At 44.6% G+C, this 22,414-nt stretch overlaps 1 protein-coding gene across 4 annotated transcripts in view; it reads left to right on the forward strand.

Annotated features, from left to right (window-relative positions):
• The window catches only part of St3gal5 (ST3 beta-galactoside alpha-2,3-sialyltransferase 5), a 67,071-nt gene that overhangs the window by 28,027 nt on the left and 16,630 nt on the right, over positions 1–22,414 (forward strand). For 3 of the 4 annotated variants that reach the window (XM_034512566.2, XM_076939908.1, XM_076939909.1), the window contains exons 2-4: positions 9,251–9,374; positions 11,722–11,833; positions 21,174–21,517. In XM_034512566.2, the coding sequence (XP_034368457.1) occupies positions 9,251–9,374; positions 11,722–11,833; positions 21,174–21,517 (580 nt within the window). Of the gene's footprint in view, positions 1–9,250; positions 9,375–11,721; positions 11,834–21,173; positions 21,518–22,414 lie in introns of those variants that run through there. The other variant, XM_076939910.1, reaches the window with a different exon arrangement.

A 22,414-nucleotide genomic window follows, 5' to 3' on the forward strand; every position in this document is an offset into this window, starting at 1 on the left:
CTAGGATTAGCCTTCAAAAATGTCAGCTTAAGATAAAAGGGGTTTTATCCTTTTAGAATCAAAGAATCCATTGTCCTCAAAGAAAATGACAAAAGTCTAGCCAGGGGTGATGGTCCAGCCTCCAGTCCCAGTATGAGGGAGGCTCAGACAGGAAGGTTGCCAGTTCAACATGGACCCGAGCTACATAGTGAAATCCTGTCTGCAAAGGGGAAGAGAAAAAGTAAACCAACTAATGAGATGCAGCTTGAGGTCTAGGATGGGTAGCTCGTAGATAGAGCACATAGCATGTGAAGCCCTGGGTTCAGTCCCCAGGGAGATGGGTGCATGTGTGTGTGTGTGTGGGGGAGTATATTTAGCCTTTCAGGTAGAAAAACTAAATATAGTAAATATATTACTAAATATGTAAATCTGTTATAATAGCAATTGATGCCCATATAAGCTAGGATATAATTTTTGCTTAATTGCTTTTGTTTTACTCTGTTGCTATAATAAATGCCACCACCAAAAGCATCTTGGAGAGGAAAGGGTTTATTTAATCTTACTGCCCATCATAAAGGGAAGCAAGGTCAGGAGATCAAGATAGGAACCAGGTGGCAGGAACTGAAGCAGAAACCGTGGGAGAATGTTGCTTACTGGTTAGTCCCTGTGGCTTTCTCAGTTTGCTTTCTTATACAGCCCAGGCCCACCTGCCTAGGGATGGCACAGTTCACAGTGCCTGACCCCTCCAACGTCAGGGGACAGCTAGTTTCTCAGACATGTCCCCAGGCCAGTCTGTTGGAGGCAACACTTCATTGAGTTCCCTCTTCCCAGATGACTCTTAAGTGTGTGTCATATTGACAGCTGAAGTGACTGTGACACACCTCCGAGAGAATACAAGACAGCCAACGGTTGCCCAGGAACCAATGCAGACATGGAAACAATTATGTGAATTTTTTATAGTCACAAAACAAAAGAAGCTCATGATTTATTAAAGTATCTATCCATCCCATGGTAAGTAGGTTACAGTAACGTGGGAACACCTCTGCCACAGGTTTTAGATGCTGTGTGATGACAGTGTTAGTCCTTACGTTGGTTGCGAGTTAATAATTCTGAAGATTTTCCCTGGTACTTGGAAGGATGTTGTATCAGATACATGGGTGTTAAATGGCTAATGGGGGTTATTAAAATAGCCCAAGATAATCTGGATTCTGGGTCAGCAGCATTACAGCTCTCCCAAGTTGTAAAGTTCAAACCCCATATCTGGTTTAGAGTCTTCAACACAGCTGTGTGGCCTTTTCCCTGGGTACTTCAGGTTATAGCACTCAACGATTAACAACTGCTTAAATTGGTACCTTCTTACTTTATCATCCTGAGGTCCAGGCGGGATAGCAGCAGCTCCACCATGTGACCTTGTCACATGGCTGAGAATAAGACCACTACCACAATATTTTGAGCCAAATTTGAAGCAAGCCTTAATTAAAACTGGCCAAGATGGTGGACTCTGGTCAGGAGCAATCTGAGGTTCCCAGAAAATGGTGGTGAGTCACGTCCCCTTTAGGTTGTGTCCTAAGTCAAATCCTTGACTCAGTGGTACCCAGATGAGAATTATCATCTAGTTAAGGCATTAATGACACAAGGGCCAACAGTAACTAGTAGAAGCAGAAAGGTCAAACGCCCTACATTGGCTGACATCAGTTACTATCCAGGAGGAGCCTGGAAATAAGAATGGGGACCAGTCATTTATTTCATCTCAGGTCCCCCCATACCTCCTTTTTCCCCAATATTTATTTATTTATTTACTTACTTACTTACTTATTATTTTAGGACAGTGGGGTTATCTCCACCAGTTAGTTATAGAAACAATTTTCTCTTAAAGCCACACAATACCTCCTTGTTGTGTATAAAGCAGGTCAGGCACCCTATTGTATTGTAGACCAGTTTCAGCTCATCAATCTACCTGTTGATAGATCTGAGTCGATTTGGTTTTAACAGGTACCTGGTATGCTAGTAGGCATGGTAGGCAGCCATTTTGTTCCCTATGCCAGGTCCTTTTGACCTAGCATTCCAGCCTGTTAGAGGACATGGGGTGACAAACTCTACTCTTTTTAATTACTTCATGCTGAAATTAGGATGTCATCCTCAGATTCAGGTAATGGGGCATTCATCAGAAGCATCTCGTGAGCTGACCCAGCTGAGGAAACAGGGAGCGATCACATCAGCTGGACTGGTCTACATCAGCTTTCAGCAAGTCCAGGGCTCAGAGTCATTTGGATCGGTTTGTAGTCTGGAGCTGATTCCTGGGTGGTGTCTGTCATCTGAAATCTCTCTCAGTGGAAATCTGCTGAGACAGATATAACTAGGGACAGAAGTTAAAGTTTAGGAAATTTAAAGGAAAATCTTAACACTTGGAACTTTCAGGCCTGTAGTCCTAGTAATTGGGAAGGAGCGTCTCAAGAAAGAGTGGGACAGGGGGTTGAGGAGATGGAAGCAGAGAGAGAGGTAGAGAGATCCCATTCTCAGAAATAGCAAGGTGGGGAGACTTGGGTGGTTCTTATCTGGAATCCTTTTCACTTATGGGAGGCAGATTCAAGTCTTAGGACTCCTTCAACTTCCTGAAGCTTACATGAATTTTTTAGTTTACAAAAAGATAAAAGTTTTAGAGATATTAGCATTGCCACTGTTCGTAATCTGTAAGGAAATCTACATTGTGGGAAAAGCAGCTAACAGGTGTCTGTGAAGACAGCTGGAGTAGATTCCCACCTTTGAATCAGCAAAAGCTATGGCTTTGGGTTAAAAGAAAAATGAACATTTATTTCTCCTCTGTCCAGTGGGATGGATATATAGATTTGACAGAGATAATTTTAGCCCAATGAGAAGCACCTTTAAGTCTATACTTAGAAGACAGCCGAATGAAATTAGAAATCTTGTCCCTGTGACTGCAGTAATGATCAGTGCTCTGCCAGCTTATCAGAATTCCATCGATCTGTGTTAAAACTCTGAACTTTTGAAATCTTGGTATAACAATAACATAGAGAGGGAAAGAAAAATGAAACATTCCCATTTTTCATATACCTTAAATCATTCTCTTTAACCTTTACAACTTGAATTTACACGCCGTAAGTCACTTTCTTAGACCCTCAGAACCTACTTAAAGCCTTCACATTCTCAGACCCCTCTGTACCTTAGATCACTTTCTTAGGCCCTCGGCACTTACATAAACCTTAAACCTTTTTTCCGTCTAGTCATTTACTGGAGGCACAAATAGTCCTTACTGAGAGCAGCCTCTGCAAAGCAAGTTCTTTGAAATCAAAGAACTGTTAAAAAGTTACATCTGAAACCTGTTTGTCCTTTAATATGAAGCCTGTTGGCAAGGAAAACCTGCCTACCTTTCTCAACAGGAGACGTAATGCTCTAAATAGATAAATAAATAAATAAATAAATAAATAAATAAATAAATAAATAAATAAATAAATGCTGCTAACGCATGGTTGAGCTGCTAACGCATGGTTCAGACAGGCAAGTTAATAGTCACAGGTAAATGATCAGATTCGGTAATGTGTTCAGAACCTCACTTGTCGTCATGCTGAATACTAATGTATTAATTAATTAATTACAGAAACAAACTTTATTTAATGTTTTCAAGGTTAAGCCTAAAGCACAGCCTGATTTTTACATATGAAATGAACTATCATGGTAGCTGCAGCCTTGCAGGCAGGAGCTGCTTGCCAGCTGCTGTTAAACTGACAAAGCTATAGTTAGCCTGGCTGCCAGTGCCATCAGAGAAGGATGCATTAGAGCAGGAAGTATTCAAAAGGCCTAGGTACCAATTAAAATGACCAAGACTTACCCATTACCGAGACGGTCACCCTAGGCTCCTGTGGTGTCTTTGATGGTTTTGGGGGGCTGAGGTCCCAGGCCAGCATTGGTCTTCAGTCACCAGGCCCAGAAGATCTGAGAGACTTTCACGTGGAGGAGAGGTGAGGAACTTGGGGACTGACTTTACTTTGACCAGGCGAGAATACAAGCAATCAACCCAACAGTGTCCGAAGTTTGGGCAGAGCTTTGATGGCAGCGAGGCATGAGGCAGTTATGCCCAGTAGTTAAGGTTACCACAATCCAGGTGAGGGTGTCCTGTCACCTTTAGAGACCTAAATGTTTAATGTTACATTAAACATTTTAAGTTCCAAAGTCAGCAGATCTCTAAAATGTTTTGAGGTCCAATATCTATTAAGCATATATGAGCTAAGTAAACTTTGCTTGTTTTTAGTTACTTGCTTTAGGCTTAACCTTGAAAACATTACATAAAGTTTATTTCTGTAATTAATTACATTAGTATTCAGCATGACAAGTGAGGTTCTGAACACATTACCGAATCTGATCATTTACCTGTGACTATTAACTTGCCTGTCTGAACCATGCGTTAGCAGCATTTATTTATTTATTTATTTATTTATTTATTTGGTGTTTTGAGACAGGGTCTCTCTGTATAGCCCTGGCTGTCCTAAAACTCACTCTGTAGACCAGGCTGGCCTCCGACTCAGAAATCCGCCTGCCTCTGCCTCCCAAGTGCTGGGATTAAAGGCGTGCGCCACCACTGCCTGGCTAGCAGCTTTTATAAGACTAGGATTTTACAGCTTTATCTCTGTGAAGTTTGAGTTTTAAAAAAATAACCATTTCTGAATGAATTGATGCTCTTTAGTATCACAATAAAACTTCAACTCAAAACACAGTCCACATAGACCGGAAACTTTTACATAGACCTGAGCCGTTTACAGTACACCACTATAGAATTTTAGTTTCTTATATTATTCAGATTATCAAAATAGCTAAAGCTTAACAAAGTTAGCAAAGACGAAGGAGGGAAGACGTACATTCTTAAGTCAGCCTCTTTCAGCCTGAATCGAACTCAGGTAAGGAGAGATTCATCAGGTTCTTTGCCAGACTGCTCAGGTCATTGTCTTACTGCATCATAAGATAGGAATATTTAGTTTTTTGTTGTTTAGTGTTTGGTGCTCATAGCTGTGCCCCTAACTTTTTAGCCTTTTATTTATTTTTAAGGTCAGATATTAATAATATAAAGCATTCTATAAACTTAAAAGCATCCCATAGGCTTATACATTTAAATATTTTAAAAGCTGTCCTTTTAAAAATATTCAGTTTTTCTAACTTAAAGTTTTCTGTAGAACTCCTAAACTTTCTCTTAAAGACGTTTAAAATCTCTTAATAATTTTTTTTATAATAGTAAAAACTAAAGTACCTTTCTTTTAAGAGGAAAAGAAAAAAACAGAGCAAAACCATAATCTAGACAAGACAAAACCAAGCTCCAACCGTACAAACAACTCAGTGCTCAATATCTGGGAGTCATTCACAATCCTCTGGCATTTCCCAGGGGCCTGGGTCACTTCTGTGGCCCTGTCCTCAGCATCATACAGCCTGCCTTCTAGGTCCAGCTGGCTCTATTTCATGGCAGCTGCTGTTTCTGATGGCTGTCAAAGCACCAGCATCTGTCCTGGGCTCTCTTCAGCTCCAGCCCTGCCACACAGAGCTAAGCCTCAGCTGTTCTCCATGGCTACTTCGTGCCTTTAAAACCAATTCCACCTGGGTGACTCATATTACAACGTTTGGCTGCTAGCTCAAGGAATGTTCTTGTACATAAATCCATGGAGATAAAAAAGCTTTAATATCATGTAAATTTACAACGTTTGGCTGCTAGCTCAAGGAAGGTTCTTGTACATAAATCCATGGAGATAAAAAAGCTTTAATATCATGTAAAACAAACATTGTTTTTAAATCCTGTCTTTCATAAACCTTGGTTTATATGACTTTGTTTTCAGGACAGAAATTATTATATAAAAATCTACTCTTATACAAAATCTTACATACCCTGTACCTTCCTTAGTTTATACCATGTGGTCACCTTTAATCAACATGGTGGTGGTGAAGTCACATGACATCCATCCTCTACATCCTTAACAGAGATGGTTGCCAACCACGTGGCTGCCTCCTTCCAGATGGGGGACAGCAGCTAAGATGGTGTGGGAAACTACATGTTGCTTATATCCCAAAATGGCATCATGCCACATGGTACCTTTAAGATTACCTACCTATGCATAGATTTTTAACTATCAATCCTATGGTACAAGTTTTAATTACTTTTTTTTTTTTTCAGAGATTTTACACCATACCCAATAAAGTTATAAATTGTGAGGTACAAAAAATTCACGTGAACCAATAGTCTAATTCTTTTGGCCATTCTGATTTGCTTTCTTTTATCACAGCATCAGGTGGATCCTCCCTAACCCTGACATAGAGACTTTAAAAGCATGCCTGGGTCTGAAAACAGGGGAGCCATAACCCAACTCCAGAGCCAGCTTTTCAATAAATAAGAACAACATAAAACAACTTTAATGTTATCCACACCCAAAAGACATTTGAATCCTCGCTAAACTGAACCTAGTAGCAAGAAAGCTCATATCTAAATTCTGAGCTCTGGCCATAAAAGCAGCCATGGTCGTAGTGGTGGCTGGTGGCTGGTGGCTGGTGGCTGGTGGCTGGTGGCTGGTGGCTGGTGGCTGGTGGCTGGTGGCTGGTGGCTGGTGGCTGGTGGCTGGTGGCTGGCTGCAGCAGAGACAGCAAAAAATATAACCAAGAAAACAGAACAAGGAAGGTTACAATCTGGAAGAACAGTCAGAAATGTATAGCCACCATACATTTATACATTCAACTGAGCGTGACCCATTTCCGTCTTCAGCTCCGTGTTTGCAACAAAACTTACAGACACACCAGAAAACATAGGCCCATCCACACATGCAAAAAACAGACAGACACAACAAACAGACAAAGCTTTCCAACCAACCAGAGCCAGCCAACCAGGCAGTGTCTCGCTATTTGCCCTAGAGAGAAGAATAACTGGGATCCCACTGAACCTCCTGCACATCCCAGATATAGATCACACATAACAGAATCAGACTATGGCTCAAAACCCAAAGGCCTTCAGATGCTCGCAACTTTTCTCAACATGGCAGTTGCACTCCATAGTTCATAAAACTGAAGGCAACTTCAAAACCTTGGAACATCAAGGCATATGCTTCCTGAGGCAGCCCCTCAGTTCTGCAGTTCCGGGTCTGGCTTTTGAGTGGGTAGTCTGAATCTCACTGGGGCCTCCAGAAAATATTAATCTGGTTGAGAACTGTTACCATAACTTGTTGAGCCAAATTTGAAGCAAGCTTTAATTACTGGCCAAGATGATGGACTCTGGAAGGGACCATTCTGAGGTTCCCAGAAAATGGCAGCAAGTCACATTTTTTCAGTGGCTTATAAAGACAGAACCCATAAAGCTATGTATTCTCCACCAGGTCCAATCAGGAGCAAGCATATATCCTTTTGTACTTCCTGCCCTACATATTTTCTATCTGGGTGATCAAGCACATCAGGTGCAGTTGAATCAATCAAACTCGCCTAGGGAAGTGAAAATGTGGCTTTTTTATCATTCACGAGTAACAGCCTCCGGCCTTTCAGAAAGTATCTTGTCCTTGGACAGGTGGGCTCACAGGTTAGAGGCATTTTGGTTTTATGGATCTTTGAGGCATAGTAGTTAAAACTTCAAAGATAACTTAGGTCTCCATTGCTGCTGTCAGAGATGTACTAGGTATCCTCCTGTGTGGTCCCAAGTGGTTCAGTCAGCAGGACCAAGCAGAGAGAAGAGGGACTGTGCTAAGGGGCGGGGCCGGAGGGGGGCGGGGGCGGGTGGAGCCGGGGCGGCGGGGGGGGGGGGGAGGTGGAGGGGGGCGGCGGGGGGGGGGGGGAGAGGAAGCACCCTGGGAGTTGCAAGTAGGAATTCTGCTCCTATTTCATTGGCTAGAACTTAAGCACAGGGCATAACCAATTCCAAGAAAATCTGGGAAGTGTACTCTCTGTCTTAGCAAGCCATGTTTCCAACTCTGGGGAGAAGTGGGTGTTGGGGAGGAGGGGTGGGGAGCAGAACAACTTCTTTCCTATTTTCTCATGTGATAATACTCATGACAGAGATGGAGGGTGTGCTGGCAGTGTGACCAGTGCTAAAGTACTCACATGTGTGAAACATTGGTCCAGTGTCCAGCACTGCAGAAAAAGAAAGGGGAGAAAAGATAAGTATATTCACAGACATATATTTAAAGGAAATTTAAATTTTAAATTCTTTTTAAATTGCCATTGTCTCTCTTTATGTGTTTCTCTTGATGTGACACTTGTGTTTACTGTAACTTTAAAAAATCTTTTCATGGTCTTTAAAACCATAAAACATCACATGTACAGTAAGAAGAATCTTGAGGTAAGCACCACACACCTGTTCCCAGCCTCAGTTATCATTGTCCTAGGCATTTTCCCTGTGGCCTTCAGTTTCCCTCTTCGTGTTTATTGTTTTGCAAAGTAGCGCTCTCATCTATAAACATTTCTGGTTTTTAAATCTTATTTATTTATTGAGAGAGAGAGAGAGAGAGAGAGAGAAAGAAAGAGAGAGCTCCTCAGATCCATGGCTATTAGAGAAAAACACTTGTGTTCTCCACCCCCCTCTCTCTCCCCCTCCCTCCCTCCCTCCCTCCCTCCTTCTCTCCCCCTACCCAGTCTCTTGCATGCATACATACACTCACATTCTGGTCACGGTGCACAGGTAGAGGTAAGAGGATAACTTTCAGATGCTGACTCTTTCCTTCCACCATGTGGGATCCAGCTCATCAGACTTCCCGATGCCTTTACCTACTCCTCCATCTTGCCATTTCCCCAGACCAAATTAGATGGTTCATTTGTGACAATCTAGAGATTTTCTGTACTTCCCCCCCACCCCCGACCACAGCATCTTGTAAAACTGCAGTGCTAGGATACATCATGACCAGAACATTTCTGTCGCTTCAGGGTCACTCATAGCACCACACTCCACTCTCTTTATTCCCAAGACAGTGTCTTTAGCTTTTGCACTCAGCATCCTCCTGCCTCTGCCTCTTAGGTGCTGGGATGATAGGCATGTACCAGCACCCCTCCTTTTCCCCGTAACTCCTGACACCCATTGCTATGCTATCTGGTTTTGTCCTCTGAAGAATGTTAGGTCTCATACAGTATGTGAGCCTACAACATGGGGGTCAGCATAACTCCCTTCTGTTTCATCCAAGTCATTGTATCAGGAATCCACCCCTTTTCTCACCGAGGAGTACTCCAGGCACAGCTATATCACTTTAGCCTTGTAAAAGTATAATCCACCTAACAATTCTTCCTTCCCTCATTTCCTCTCTCCTCCCAGCAATGCCAAGTGAGTTCACCTCTGCAAAGCTGAGAAGTGATTGCCCAGGGACCTCCCTGCAATGGTACACCCGAACCCAGCACAAGATGAGAAGACCCAGCTTGTTATTAAAAGACGTCCTCAAGTAAGCACAACTCCCAGGCCTAAGACTGAGTCCTCTAGGTCAACAGCATCTAGATCAATGATATCCGTGAGGTTCCCACCTGATGTTAGAGGACAGCACTGGGTCCGAGGAGCAGGCTACACCACAGCTGAGTTGGAGACTCAGTGTGTAGATGAGTGAGTTTATCCATGGCTTGTATTTGGTGGATGGGTTTGTCGAGCACCATTCCCAGCCCCTGATCAGTCTCTGAGCTTGGATGCCTGAGAGCAACTTAGAGTTCTGCATGCCATTGCTTACCAAAAGAGGCGATCTTAGCTATTATGAGCTCATGTAAACTGGTGAGCTAAAGTCCCCGTAAGACACCTGAATACCACTAAATATTGAACACTGGAGAAGACAGAGGTGCTTAAGCCAAGTGACTCTTATATTCCAGCTCCTAGGAAAATTAACAGAGGAAGAACTTGGCGGGTTTCTTTGGTACCATCCAAACCAATTTCCTTCCTTCCTTCCTTCCTTCCTTCCTTCCTTCCTTCCTTCCTTCCTTTCTTTCTCTTTCTTTTCTTCTTTCTTTTTCTTTTCCTTTCTTTTCTTTTTCTTTTCTTCTTTTTCTTTTCCTTTCTTCTCTTTTCTTCTTTTTTCTTTTCCTTTCTTTTCTTTTTCTTTTCTTCTTTTTCTTTTCCTTTCTTTTCTTATTCTTTTCTTCTTTCTTTCTTCTCTCTCGTCATTCTTTTTGTCTTTGTGTCTTTTTTAAATTAATATACTCTGTGTGTGTGTGTGTGTGTGTGTGTGTGTGTGTGTTTTCACATGCAGCTGTATGCTTTTAAAGGTCAGAGGACAAATTCATAGAGTCAGTTCTCTCTGGCTACCTTCATGTGGTTTATGGGGATCAAACTCAGGTTTTCAGGCTTGGTGGCAAGAGCCTTTCCCCATTGAGCCATCTTATCAGCCTTATTTTTTAAAAAATCTATTTGTATTCTTGTATCATGTATGTGTGTGTACATGCATGCACACATTCACACACACACACACGTGTGTGTGTGTGTGTGTGTGTGTGTGTGTGTACATTCACAGTGAACATAAGCCACAGGATGCACTTGGGGATCAGAGGATAACCCAAGGGAGTCAGTTCTACAGTGTGCATCCCAGGGGTCAAACTCAAGTCACTAGACTTGTTGGATGTTGGTTTTAACCCTCTGAGCCATTTCCACAGCCTCCAGTTTGAAAATTCTTTAAAAGTCTTTAGATAGAAAATATGTAAACTCAAGCTTGGCATTGTGGCACATGCCTGTGGTGCCATCACTCAAGAGATTGGGGAGGACCTCAAGGCCAACATGGGCTGCATAATAACTTTGAAGCCAGCCTGGGATGCATAAGAATCTGTTTCAAAAAGCAGAGAGAGAAAGGGGGTGGACAAGGAGAGATGAAAGTTAGTCTTACACCTCACTTCATGGACGTTTATGTGAATAACGATTTGTATCCCATCCAGTCCCAGTCAGCTGGTGATTACTGAGGTTTATAACCCACCTAGCACTGTATCAGGTGTCTGCTGTAGGGCCTCAGACCAGACAGAGCTAGACCTGCGCTGAGTGGTGTGTGTGTAACAGACCATGCTTAGAAGTACAGCGAAGAGAGGCATGTACTGCAGATGTGGCGATGGCTTAATACCCTCTGATTTAAAAAAACAAAACATCAGACTGAGGAATTCAGCTCAGTGGGCCACACCTAGAATACAAGAAGCCCCGGAGTTGATCTTCATCATTTCATAAAGTAGGTGTGGTACTGTGTACCTGCTACCTTGGCCCTCAGGAGGTGGAGGCAGGAGATTCAGAGGTTCCAGATCTTCAAGCTACATAATGATCGTGAGACCTGAGATACATTAGACTCTGTCTCAAAATTGGGGGAGGGGGAGGTGCTGGGAGATGAAACCAGAAAACCTGCACTGTATCTTAATCTTTCTCTGGGATGGAGTAAAGAAGATATGGTACTGTCTATGAAAATGGCTTGGCCAAGTCAAAAGAGAGCAAATATCCAAACAAAGAATGTATCTTATACATATACAAGATACAGGTAGCATTAGTTCTCCAGAGCAAAATGTGGCAATGTAGGCGGCTGTGACCCTTTAATACAGTTCTTCATGTTGTAGTGTCCCACAACCACACAGTTATTTTGTTGCTATTTCATAACTATACTTTTCCTACTGTTAGAAATCATAACGTAAGTATCTGATATGCAGGATATCTGGCCCCCATAGGTTGAGAATTGCTGCCTTAGATCCTGCCTTTATTTCTTTTGAATTAGGATTGTACTCGGTGTCTATGTTTCTCTGTGTATCACATAACACATTGCTGTCTGTGACTCCCCCACCCAGGTGCACGATGGTTGTGTTCCTAGTATGGCTCATGTACATCCTCAAGATGAATTACACTACTGAAGAATGTGACATGAAAAGAGTGCATTATGTGGACCCTGACCAGATAAAGGTGAGCTAGTGTGTGGTTTCAATCCAGACATTTCCAAGCACAACCCCATCTCTGCTGTATGACATAGAAATGCTCATGAAAACCTAAAGAAGTGTTCTAGTTTCATATCTGTTTCTGTGCTAAAATTCTCTGACCAAAAGCAACTTGGGGGGGGGGGGAAGCTTTATTTTAATATACAGGGTGCATCCCATCATTGAGGGAAGTTAAGACAGGAACTCTAAGGTAGACCTGCTTGCTATTCCATGCAGAATTACCATCTATCCAGAGAACTCACTCACAGCCAAGGAGTGTATCATAAACCATGCAGGAGCATTGCCTGCTGGCCTGCACAGGTTCATATGCAATCAACTTCCTTATATATCCCAGGACCAGGACCACGCCCAGGGAATAGTGCTGCCCACAGTGGGCTGGGCCCTCTGACATCAAGTGCCAATCAGTATAGTCCCCCACAGATGTGCTCATAGGCTAATCTGAGCAGTCCCTTAGTTGAGATTCCCTTCTCAGGTGACTGTAGGCTGTGTCCAGTTGATAGTTAAAGCTAGCTAGGACAAAGGACAAAAACAGTCTTAGCACTCGGAAAGCAGAGACCACTTCCATGCCCACCATCTGGCCCTTTCATCCTGCAGGATTACTTTCCACCTGCTAGTGGGCTCTCTCAGATACGTGTTGAAGCACCTACCGTGGAGTTTATCATGATGCTGCCCATCATTCTTCTAAAGCAGCTGATGAAAAAGTTCTGTTGATGCGGTGTGTCACTCCTGGGCACCAGTTCTTGTGAGGCAAGAGGGAAATCCAGTTCAGCACAACTCTATAGCTAGTGTTGGTTCAAACTTGAAGAGTCTGACACTAGGCAGTTTATTTTAGGCATATTTCAGTACAGAACAATTTGGAAAACAAGTTTCTGGTGTAACACAACCCTGTGTGCACAAGGAGGCCTAATGACATTGAAATTCTTCTCAAAGTATATGTCACCTCTTCCCATGAAGATGGATTCCGAAGATAGGCCAGATGTGTTATCTTAAGGGCCATGGGAGGTTATGCTGTCGTCTTGAAGAGGGCATCTGGGCTATTAGCCACCTCCAGGCCTGGTTGAAAGAGCTTGAGGGAGGCCCTGGTCTTACAGAGCTCAGGGATCTCCTCAGCTATGAGCTACCTCCATTCCCAGCCTTCTGGGTGGAAACAGGACATGCATCTTTTCCATTCAGAGACAACACTGCGTGTTTAATGTTCCCAGTTTCCCTAGTGCTCACCTGTGAGCACAAAGACAGCTTTTACTTTTCAGGATCTTCACATAGTATTCAACGTTTTCCTTTCAGTTTCTCTTGATGTTTCTAAGTTAGATACACTAAGTACAGATTTCACTCATATGTAGTTAAATTAGTCGTGTTCAGCCCAAAGTAAACGAAGAGATGATCTAAAACAAGGTGGCATGGTGGTGGAAGTGAGCTCCAATAGGAACAGACTTGTTACATGGACTGTGACTCACTGTGTCACTGTCCTTCCTCAAGCCAGCATCGTGTCTGTCTACAGACAGTGGCCTGCCGGTTTGACCTGCTTGCCCACACCCACATCTAGCTGAAGTCTGTAGCATAGCCAGCCAGCCTCGCTCAGTGCTTGTGTATGCCAGGAATCATGCTGCAAGTGTCCCACACTGTCAACTCAGCGAGCCCTCAAGATTGCCCTAGGGACGTAGCACATAACCTTCCCTGACCCACAGCTGAGATGACTGGAGGTTGGACAAGAAGCAGTCAGGCCAGGATCCTGACCACTCTGTGATCCCAGCACTTAGGAGGCAGAGGCAGGAAGATTGCTCCGAGTTCCAGGCCTTGTCTCACCAAACCAAACCAAACCAAACTCAATCAAATCCAATGGTACTGAATCCACTGGGCCCAAGTTCTCTCAACGGTGTATATCTGTGTAGATGCTTCCTTTCTTGTTTGATTTGGATTTACTCATTTCTACTTTTAGGCGATGTATGCTTCAGATGCTTCTGGTTTTTATGGTTCGGATAGATAAGCAAGCCACTGAGCAACTTGACCCTGTTTAGTTATGGGGTTTTGCTTTCCTGCTGCCCCTCTGTCCCCAGATTCTTGCTGCCTTCCCTTGTTTTATCAAGATCCATGTCTGCTTGAGAGCCACGTTTGTCCAGTGTCCTATGCTTGGAGCTCCCTCCTCTGCAAGCCTGCCTGGCCTTGCAGACACCCCCTGAAGCCCGTTCAATTCCATGGCTTTCCACAGCACTCTTGGACCAGCATTGTTGACATCCTGTCTGTGTTCTGTCTCCCGAGAAAGGCCTAAAATAATGGCATTTAGTGTGGCTTACTGAATCATTGTGGATTCTTCTGTCTCGTTCTTTGCTGAGCTTCCCCACTTTCTCATGCATCTTATTTTCCCATCCTTTTAATTACATGTACCAGCACTGCCTGCCTGCCTGCCTGCTGCCTGCCTGCCAGTTGATGACTCTGGAGTCTGTATAGTGGAGGAGAGAATGAGTCTCTCATACAAGGCTGAACATGGTGCTCGGCATAGGGTGGATGAGTTTTCATAATGTCTAACCATGCAGATCCCCCGCCTGGCCGCCTACATTCCTTATTTCCCCCAGAACTACATTAAGAGACCAGGTTGGTCTACTTGTCCTTTTAGAGGTCAGACAAGTGTGTGTGTGTGTCTGTGTGTGTGTGTCTGTGTGTGTGTGTGTCTGTGTGTGTGTGTGTCTGTGTGTGTGTGTGTGTGTGTGTGTGTGTCCTGATTTTCCCCATGGGTCCCCAGGCTTGTGCAGAAGTACTTTAACACTCAGCCATCCCTCCCATAGCTATTGCTCTGTTTTTGAGGGTTTTTTTTTTTTTTTTTTTAATGTATATAAGTTTTTGGTTTTGTTGTTTTGTTTTGGATTTTGGGTTTTCAGGAGAAGATTTGTCTGTCCTGGAACTTGCATGGTAGACCAGATGGCCTCGAACTCAGAGCTCTACTTGCCTCTGCCTCCTGAGTGCTTGTGCCACCACACCCAGCTTGTGTATAGATGTTTTACCTGCCTGTATGTCTGTATATCATAAGTGTGCAGTGCCCACAGAGGCCAGAAAAGGTCATTGGATCCCCTAGAACTGGAATTGTAGATGGTTGTGAGCCTCCAGGTAGATGCTGGGAATCAAACCCAGGTCCTCTGGAAGACCAGCCAGTGCTCTTAACTACTGAGCCATTGCTCCAGCTCAGTGATTACTGTAGCTATTGCTCTTTAAAGTTCTTCAGGGCTCTACTGACTTGATAAAGACCAAAAAGAGACTTAAGACTACGTTTCTGAGGTAGCATAGAAAGGAAGGGAACACTTACATTGCCTGAAAGATCTGCTTTGGGGAAATGATGGGACCTGCCTAGGTGACCTTAGTGACAGAAGAGTGTATTGGACTAGCAGCCAGACTGCAGGAAGAAAGGCTTGAGATCTCCTGCCGCTTGCCACACTCTCTCTCATATTAATTCATGTGAGTATATTACCAGTCTGTCTGAACTGTAAATTATTTGTGAGTGGAGTTGAGTTCATACAATTCCTGAGAGTCTAAGTAAAGGCCTGCCTGCCAAACTGGCTCTTAGGAGTTGCCTCCTCTCGCCTGTTGTCTGTTTTATCTTTGCCTCAGGCATGCCCTGTGATTGCACAGTAGAATTTCTAAAAACAGAACCTGCTGAGTCACCACCCCCTTAAGGCTTTTGGTCTCTCATCACCTTTGGGAGCACATGGAGACCTCTTCCTCCACCTGTGGAGCGTCATGGCCCCTGTCTGGTTTCCTTCTGCCCCCATCATCTAGCACTACCCCTGTAGGGTGCACTGGGTGGAGCTGCTCTCTGTTCCCTCTCAACTTCTTTCTTTCTAATCCCCTTATTGAGATATAATTCACACATCATAAAATTCACTGTTTAAAGCATGTGGTGCACAGTCTTCCTTGTATTTCTGGAGCTGTGCTGCATGGTGATGTGTGTATAGAGCCTTTACATCATCCCCAAAGAAACTCCAGGACTATTAGCAGTCACTCCCTGCCCCAGGCAACCATGAATCCCTTTCTGCCTCCAAGGCTGTTGCCTGTTTCCTGTATATACAGCCTGCTGTTGTGTTGTGACCTTTACTGTGTCTCAACGGTTTGGGGCTAAGTGCTCTGGTCAAGAGAGAGAATGGGGCTGCAGGGGCAGGAGACGCAAAGAATGGAAACAAGACAGGGTGTGATTCAGTCTCCTATTTTCTCATCTCTCTCTTATTGAGTCTCTCTCAAGTCTCTTCTTTATCAAGTCTCTTTTCTCAAGTCTCCTCCTATTTTCTCAAGTCTCTCCTATTGAAGGGAATTCTGAGGTATTTATATACACAAGCAGGAGAACACAGGTGAAAACACTTTACCACATGCACCATACAGCTGAGGTCACTAAACAGCAAAACAAGCTATGTGGGTTAAACAATATATTTATCAGAGTGTGCTTCAGCTGTTATAGGCTTTTGACAACCAAGTCTTTCATCAGGGTATATGGTTCCAGATGGCTGCAAAGTTGATCTAGCCGCTTTCTACTAAAGTCCGGCTCCCAACACTGTTGTTGGCTTTTTGCATTTGTATAATAATGCATTCCTCTTTCCAGCTGAAAACTAACACTGGAACTGGGAATAATGACCCACAGTGGTGTTCCCAGCACCAAGAGGATGAGGCAGTGTTTGGGGCCAGTGTGCACTGTGTAGCAAGACCCTGTTTCTAAAACTAAGCAACAACAAAACCCTCAGGGATGAATCCCGGAGAAGCTCTAGCTCTCCGCTGTGGAGGGGAAGCTGGGGACTGTCATGCGCGCATCATCGCTGAGAGCCAGCGAGAGCCACGGTAGAGAACCGGAGGCAAGGCACCCTGTGTTCTATTACTTGAGACATTTTTAAAGGTGGGTTCTTGTGTGGCTCAGGCTTGCCTTAAACACTCAGTAGCTCTCTTAACGTCTTCTTTCAAATATTTCCTTTACGTATGTGTGTCTGTGGGTGAATACGTGTTATAGCATGCATATAGCGGTCATAGGACAACTTACAGGAGTTGGTTCTTGCACCGTGTGGGTTCTAGAGGGATGGTGGAGCATGGTTACCTGCTCAGCCATCTCACTGCGCCCACCCTTCTCAAAAAAAAAAAAAAAAAAACAGCAGCAACATCAGAAACAGTTTTCACCCTTATACATTGCCCTACTTTTCAGAAAGGTCTTGGCAAGATGTCCCCCCCTCCTGTGTGCAGCTTCTCTTGGAAGCCCTGGGGTGGGGCCCAGCAGAAAAAGACAAGGGAAAGGAGGCGGATGGGAGGTCCTTAAAGCTACAGCTGACAGCACACTAGTTTGTTATCTCTTGTACACTGTGAGCTGGGATTGCAGATGTGCGCTACACATCTGGCTTTACATGTGGGTGGATTTGAATGATTGTACATGTGTAGTCTCAGAACAGTGAACCCTGTTAGCTTCATTGGTATATCCAGCGTCTGGAAGCATGAATGGCACCCTGTCCTGTCTTATCAGATACTAGTGTTTGTAGTTGCACTGAGTCTAGCTGCCATTCATTCTGCAGCCAAGTTGTGAAATTTATGACTTTTTTTTATTTAAAATTGTCCATTAACATGCCAGTTATTAACAAGACCAATGATAGTCTCTGAAGGGAGGCTTAGACATTGAAAGTGTGTCTGAGATGCAAAATTGTACTTAAAAGATATTTGAAGAGAAACTGCCATATTGTGTCAATTTAGGCTTGGTCTGAGTGGTGGCAGCAGCAATTTGAACTTGGCCCACTCTTCCTTCAGAGAGCTTAAGACCACAGATCACCCTGGGGACAGCATTCCATGCAGCATAGTTAATCAGGGGTCCAACTCAGCGTTTACAGCTCTGTGGTCCTCTGTTTACCATGCTCACAGTGAGCAGACTGGCCCCGCAGAGCTGGTCCTTGAACAGCAGCAGCAGCACCCCCCCCACACACACACACACACATCCCTGCTGTCCTTGGTACCACCCCACTTTCTACAGACCACCCCAAAGCGTGTCAGAGGTTTAAAAACCAAACCAGAGCTCCGTCCCCCATCCCCCACCCTGAAGCTGCCTGCCTTTTCGTTTGACAGTTGATAGATATGAAATACACAGTGTGATTTAATCCCGAGTCACCCCATTCTCAGCGTCAGTCAGTCCCCACAGAGCCCACATCTTCTACAGCAGGGAGGGTTCACTGTGGCGTCCGCCCCTTGAGTGTTATCCTTAAATCCTGGCTGCTTGTAATCACATTAAGGCTGAGAACTTTGCTGTCACTTGTGGCAGCCACTAGGCAAAGGGAGGAGGAGACCAGTGTGCAGTCACAGATGTGAAAACTAGTTTCTATAGGAACGGGTCTCCAGATACCGGGCAGTATGGCTGAGTTAGACTCGGTCCCGTATTTAGTTAACCCAAAGTTCTTTGACCTAAATTCGCTCCTGTCCTGAAACTATAAAGTCAGCAGGTAATGCGGTTAGAGCTTCATGTGGACTCAGAAGTCTACCACTTGTATTTCTAAGAAAAAGAAACATGCCCTCTAAAGCCAGGAAATGGCAGTTTTGCTGGGGAAATCACCTTGCCCTTAACTCCCTTCAGTGAATGTTCATGTAGTGCTGTCCCGTGGTAAATTGTCACTTCAGTGACAGTTGGACCTTCTTCGTTGTTGGTGGCCTGCAGCTCAACCTGGAGGACTTTGAAGAGCTAAAGCTGTTGTTTCCACCCCTAGATTTGACACCGTATCTTGTTTCTTAAAAGAGGAACATCAGCTCTCTGGATCCCAGAGCCACCAGGATGGCGCCTCCCAGTCAGCCCTCCTCCACTTGACTGCCATGTTCTGGAACCCCTGCTTCCTCTAAGCACCCCATTTCCTTAAAGTGAACTGTCCCACCTTTGTTGTTGATGTTTTGAGCCGTGAACCCCATGTAGGGAAAAGAGGAGAGGCTCCGGAGTCCACTCTAGTTAGAAGAAATCACCGCTGTGATTTCAGGCACCTTCGAGCTCAGCACATCTTTAAGTGAGTGGAAACAAGTGAGGAGGGGCTCTCGGTGGTTTCACCCTCTCCAGTGCCGTTAGCTGTGCTTGTTTGCTTCCTCAGGTCTCCAGTCCCAGCTGTGAAGCAGGCAGGGTTCCTGCAGAGGGAGACAGCTGAGCCTTGGGCTCTGCTCACAGTATAGTAGATTAAATTTGAAGCCTGAAACTGAATGCTTTTCCAGGACAAGGAATGGAATGAAATTTCACTCCTCTCCAAAGGAAACTTCTGAAGAAAAGATTTGGCAGCACAGGAGAGCTGCACACATGCTTCCAGCCCCCTTCCCCGGGTCTTTTGGCACTTTGACATGTTCTTTTGGATCCTAGGTGATGTGTGAAAGCATGTGCTGGCCATGTATCCTAGGGGTGAACTGGGCCTTAGGGGCTCCAAAAATGGCTGTCTATGACCACCAGACCTGGAGACTATAGAGGTGAATGAACAGTAGCAGGACCCTTCTGTTTGTGCACTGTCTCCCCCAGTTTGGGATGAGGCCCATGAGGGGCAGAGCCTTGTCTGCTTAGTGTTTATGAGGACTCAAGCTTCATGCTTGGCTTTCCTACTGATCCCTCAGGAAGATGCCAGTCCATATGTGAACTGCTGGTCTGTGGAGTGTTTCGTTCCCTACCCACAGGCACAGAAGCTGCTGTTTCAGGCCCTGGCACGTGAGCAGTCCTGCTCAGTGATTCATTCTCCTGGGTGTGCCACCTTGAAACCACAAAGTTTGACTGGTGACCTTATCTTCGGGTGCCATAGGGGGTGTGAGACTGTGATAACATCAGTCAGTTTCCCTTTCCCAAAAGGAAGTTAATCCCCAAGTGCCCACACACTGCCCTTTACAGGTACTAAATAACTTTTCAAGGCTATACTTGAAAATTATTTTTAAAGGTCTTCTACTGAGATGAGGGAAATGTTTCCATCAAAAACATATTTTATAAAAATCACTAATGGCTGATGAAGTGGCTCCCTGTGTAAAAAGCACCTGCAGCCGAGACTAACAGCCAATTCCTCCCTTAACCCCACATGGAAGAAGGAGAAAACTGCCTCCCATAAGTTGACCTCAGATACCCGACACACACATGAACACGAATGTGCACACACACACACAGAATAAAGCATAATAAAAAATTAAAAGTAATAAGACTCTGAGGAAAACAGCTGAGGTAATGTCTAAAACTACAACAGTAAGAATCTTCATGATACACTGACAGGTTTGAAGACAAGATACAGTCCTAAAAATAGGTCTCCTGGGACGCACAGGAGCCTGTGCCACACATCCACACGGACTTGTGTGCACACAAGAGGCAGCTGCATGGGAGTAGGTATGTGAGGCTGTCAGACACAACACGGGAATCACGAAGCAGGAGCAGCACATGGGAAGTCTTCTGACTGGGCCTCAGCAGCTGGCCTTGCTGATGGCCAGCTCTGGGCAAGGACACAGGAACCAGCAAGTTCTGTGTGGTCAGGACACTTGTTCTCTGATAACCCTGAAGGCAAAAGCTACTTAACCCTGTTGAGAAACAAGACTGTTTACTGCCCTGCTGGTTGGAAAACATGAAGTTCTTTATTGTTATCACAGTAAAAAAAAAAAAAAAAAAAAAAAAAAAAAAAAAAAAAAAAAAAGTCAAACAAATGAAAAACAAACAAAACCCTATATAACAAAATTTACCATCTTAGCAAGTCCTGTGGGCCAAACCAGAGCATTGCCAGATGCCAAGCAAACATACTACTAAGCTGTGTGTGTTTGCGTGTATGTGTGTGTGCACACTATAACAGTATGGATGTCAGAGGACCACTTTTGGTAGTCCGCTCTCTCCTTCCATCCTGTGGGTCCCAGAGATTAAACTCAGGTCAGCAGCAGGCACCTTTACCTACTGAGCCATCTTGCAGGCTCTCCAGAACCTTTGAAAACCACCGCTTTGTGCCTGTTAGGCACATTCCTTATCTCTCTGTCTCCTCAGTCCCTGGTCCCGCCATTCTCCTTTGCATTTTCTGTAAATCTGACCACTTTGCATACTGCAGGTAAATGCAGTCGGCCAACTTAGGGCCCATCGTCTGGTGACAGTTTGTCTCAGTGGCATAGTGAAAGTAATAGCCTTGTGGAGTTTCTATTCTCGTCGTCATAGTTGTGGCCCTCTGGTTCCTTTCTGTTCCTGAGCAAAACACTAACCCTAAAAGGTAAACGTCCTGTATTACCAGATGGTAATCAACAAGGGAGTGACTCCAGGCATCACAGGCCTGGATGTCTAGACGTGTTAAATTCTAATGTTGGAGAGGTTTTAAGCCTATGTTGGTTATCCCTTCCAGAGAGTTCAGAGATATGCCCAGGAAGTCTTACAGAAGGAATGTCGGCCCAGGTATGCGAAGAAAGCTATGGCTCTGTTATTTGAGGACAGGTACAGCATCGACTTGGAGCCTTTTGTGCAGAAGGTCCCCACGGCCAGTGAAGCTGAGCTTAAGTACGACCCGCCTTTTGGATTCCGGAAGTTCTCCAGTAAAGTCCAGAGCCTGTTGGATATGCTGCCTGAGCATGACTTTCCTGAACACTTGAGAGCCAAGCACTGCAAGCGCTGTGTGGTTATCGGGAACGGGGGCATCCTTCGAGGACTAAAGCTGGGCCACGCCCTCAACCAGTTCGATGTGGTAATAAGGTATCTGCGCTCAAAACCAGCCTTTCTCCTCTACAATTTAGTCTTGTACTCTGGGCTAGTGCAGCTCCAGGGACAGAGAGAAGCAGTGGGAACTCTTCAGCACCCCCACTTCAACTCTTGGGGGTATTTAAACAAAATCACAAATGGCCAGGTGTCTAAATTGTGTATTGGTTATCCTAGATTCAAGGCATATACTGTGGGCTGCCATCATCACTTGCCGGGTCTTGCAGAGGAAGGAGGTTTTGAAAGACAGGGGCACTTTGTAAACAGTACTGTTAGGCAGGGGCTGTAGGCTGATGCAAGGCGGGAAGACAATGGGGGACACCTGACCCTGGGAGCAGAGTTTAGGGATAGTGAGCTCTGGGAGGATGAACAGCCTCCAGGGCAGTCAGAACTCAGCACAGGCAAGAAACAGCCACCCTAGAGCTCAGTGACTTTCCTGACTCTCCAAAGGGGGTTTTGCTTGCTTGCATACTTGTTTGGTTTGGGGACTTGTTGTTGGGGAGGTGTTTTGTTTGGTTGGTTGGTTTTGGTTTTCTAGGATGGGACCTCTCTGCCTAGGGTTAAAGGCATGTGCCCCCACACAGTTCCTAAAAGTTATTTTTCTAGATTAGGGGTATAGCCGAATGGTAGATTGCTTGCTTATAATACACAGGGTCCTGAATTTAGTGATAGCACAGGAAATAAAAAGGTTTTCCAATTATAAATGTAAAATATACCCATTATTAAGAAGAAAATAACAGCCACTCGTGGCGCGAATCACCAGCCACTGCTGATTGCTGTGCCGCTCCTCACACTTGCTCTGGCCGTGTGCTTGCATCTGAGTTTCTGTCTCTCTCTAAAGATTGATTTTGTTTTTTATTTGTATAATCCGTGTGTGTGTGTGTGTGTAAGACC

Source organism: Arvicanthis niloticus, chromosome 9 (assembly GCF_011762505.2).
Source record: "Arvicanthis niloticus isolate mArvNil1 chromosome 9, mArvNil1.pat.X, whole genome shotgun sequence".
Lineage (NCBI taxonomy): Eukaryota > Metazoa > Chordata > Mammalia > Rodentia > Muridae > Arvicanthis > Arvicanthis niloticus.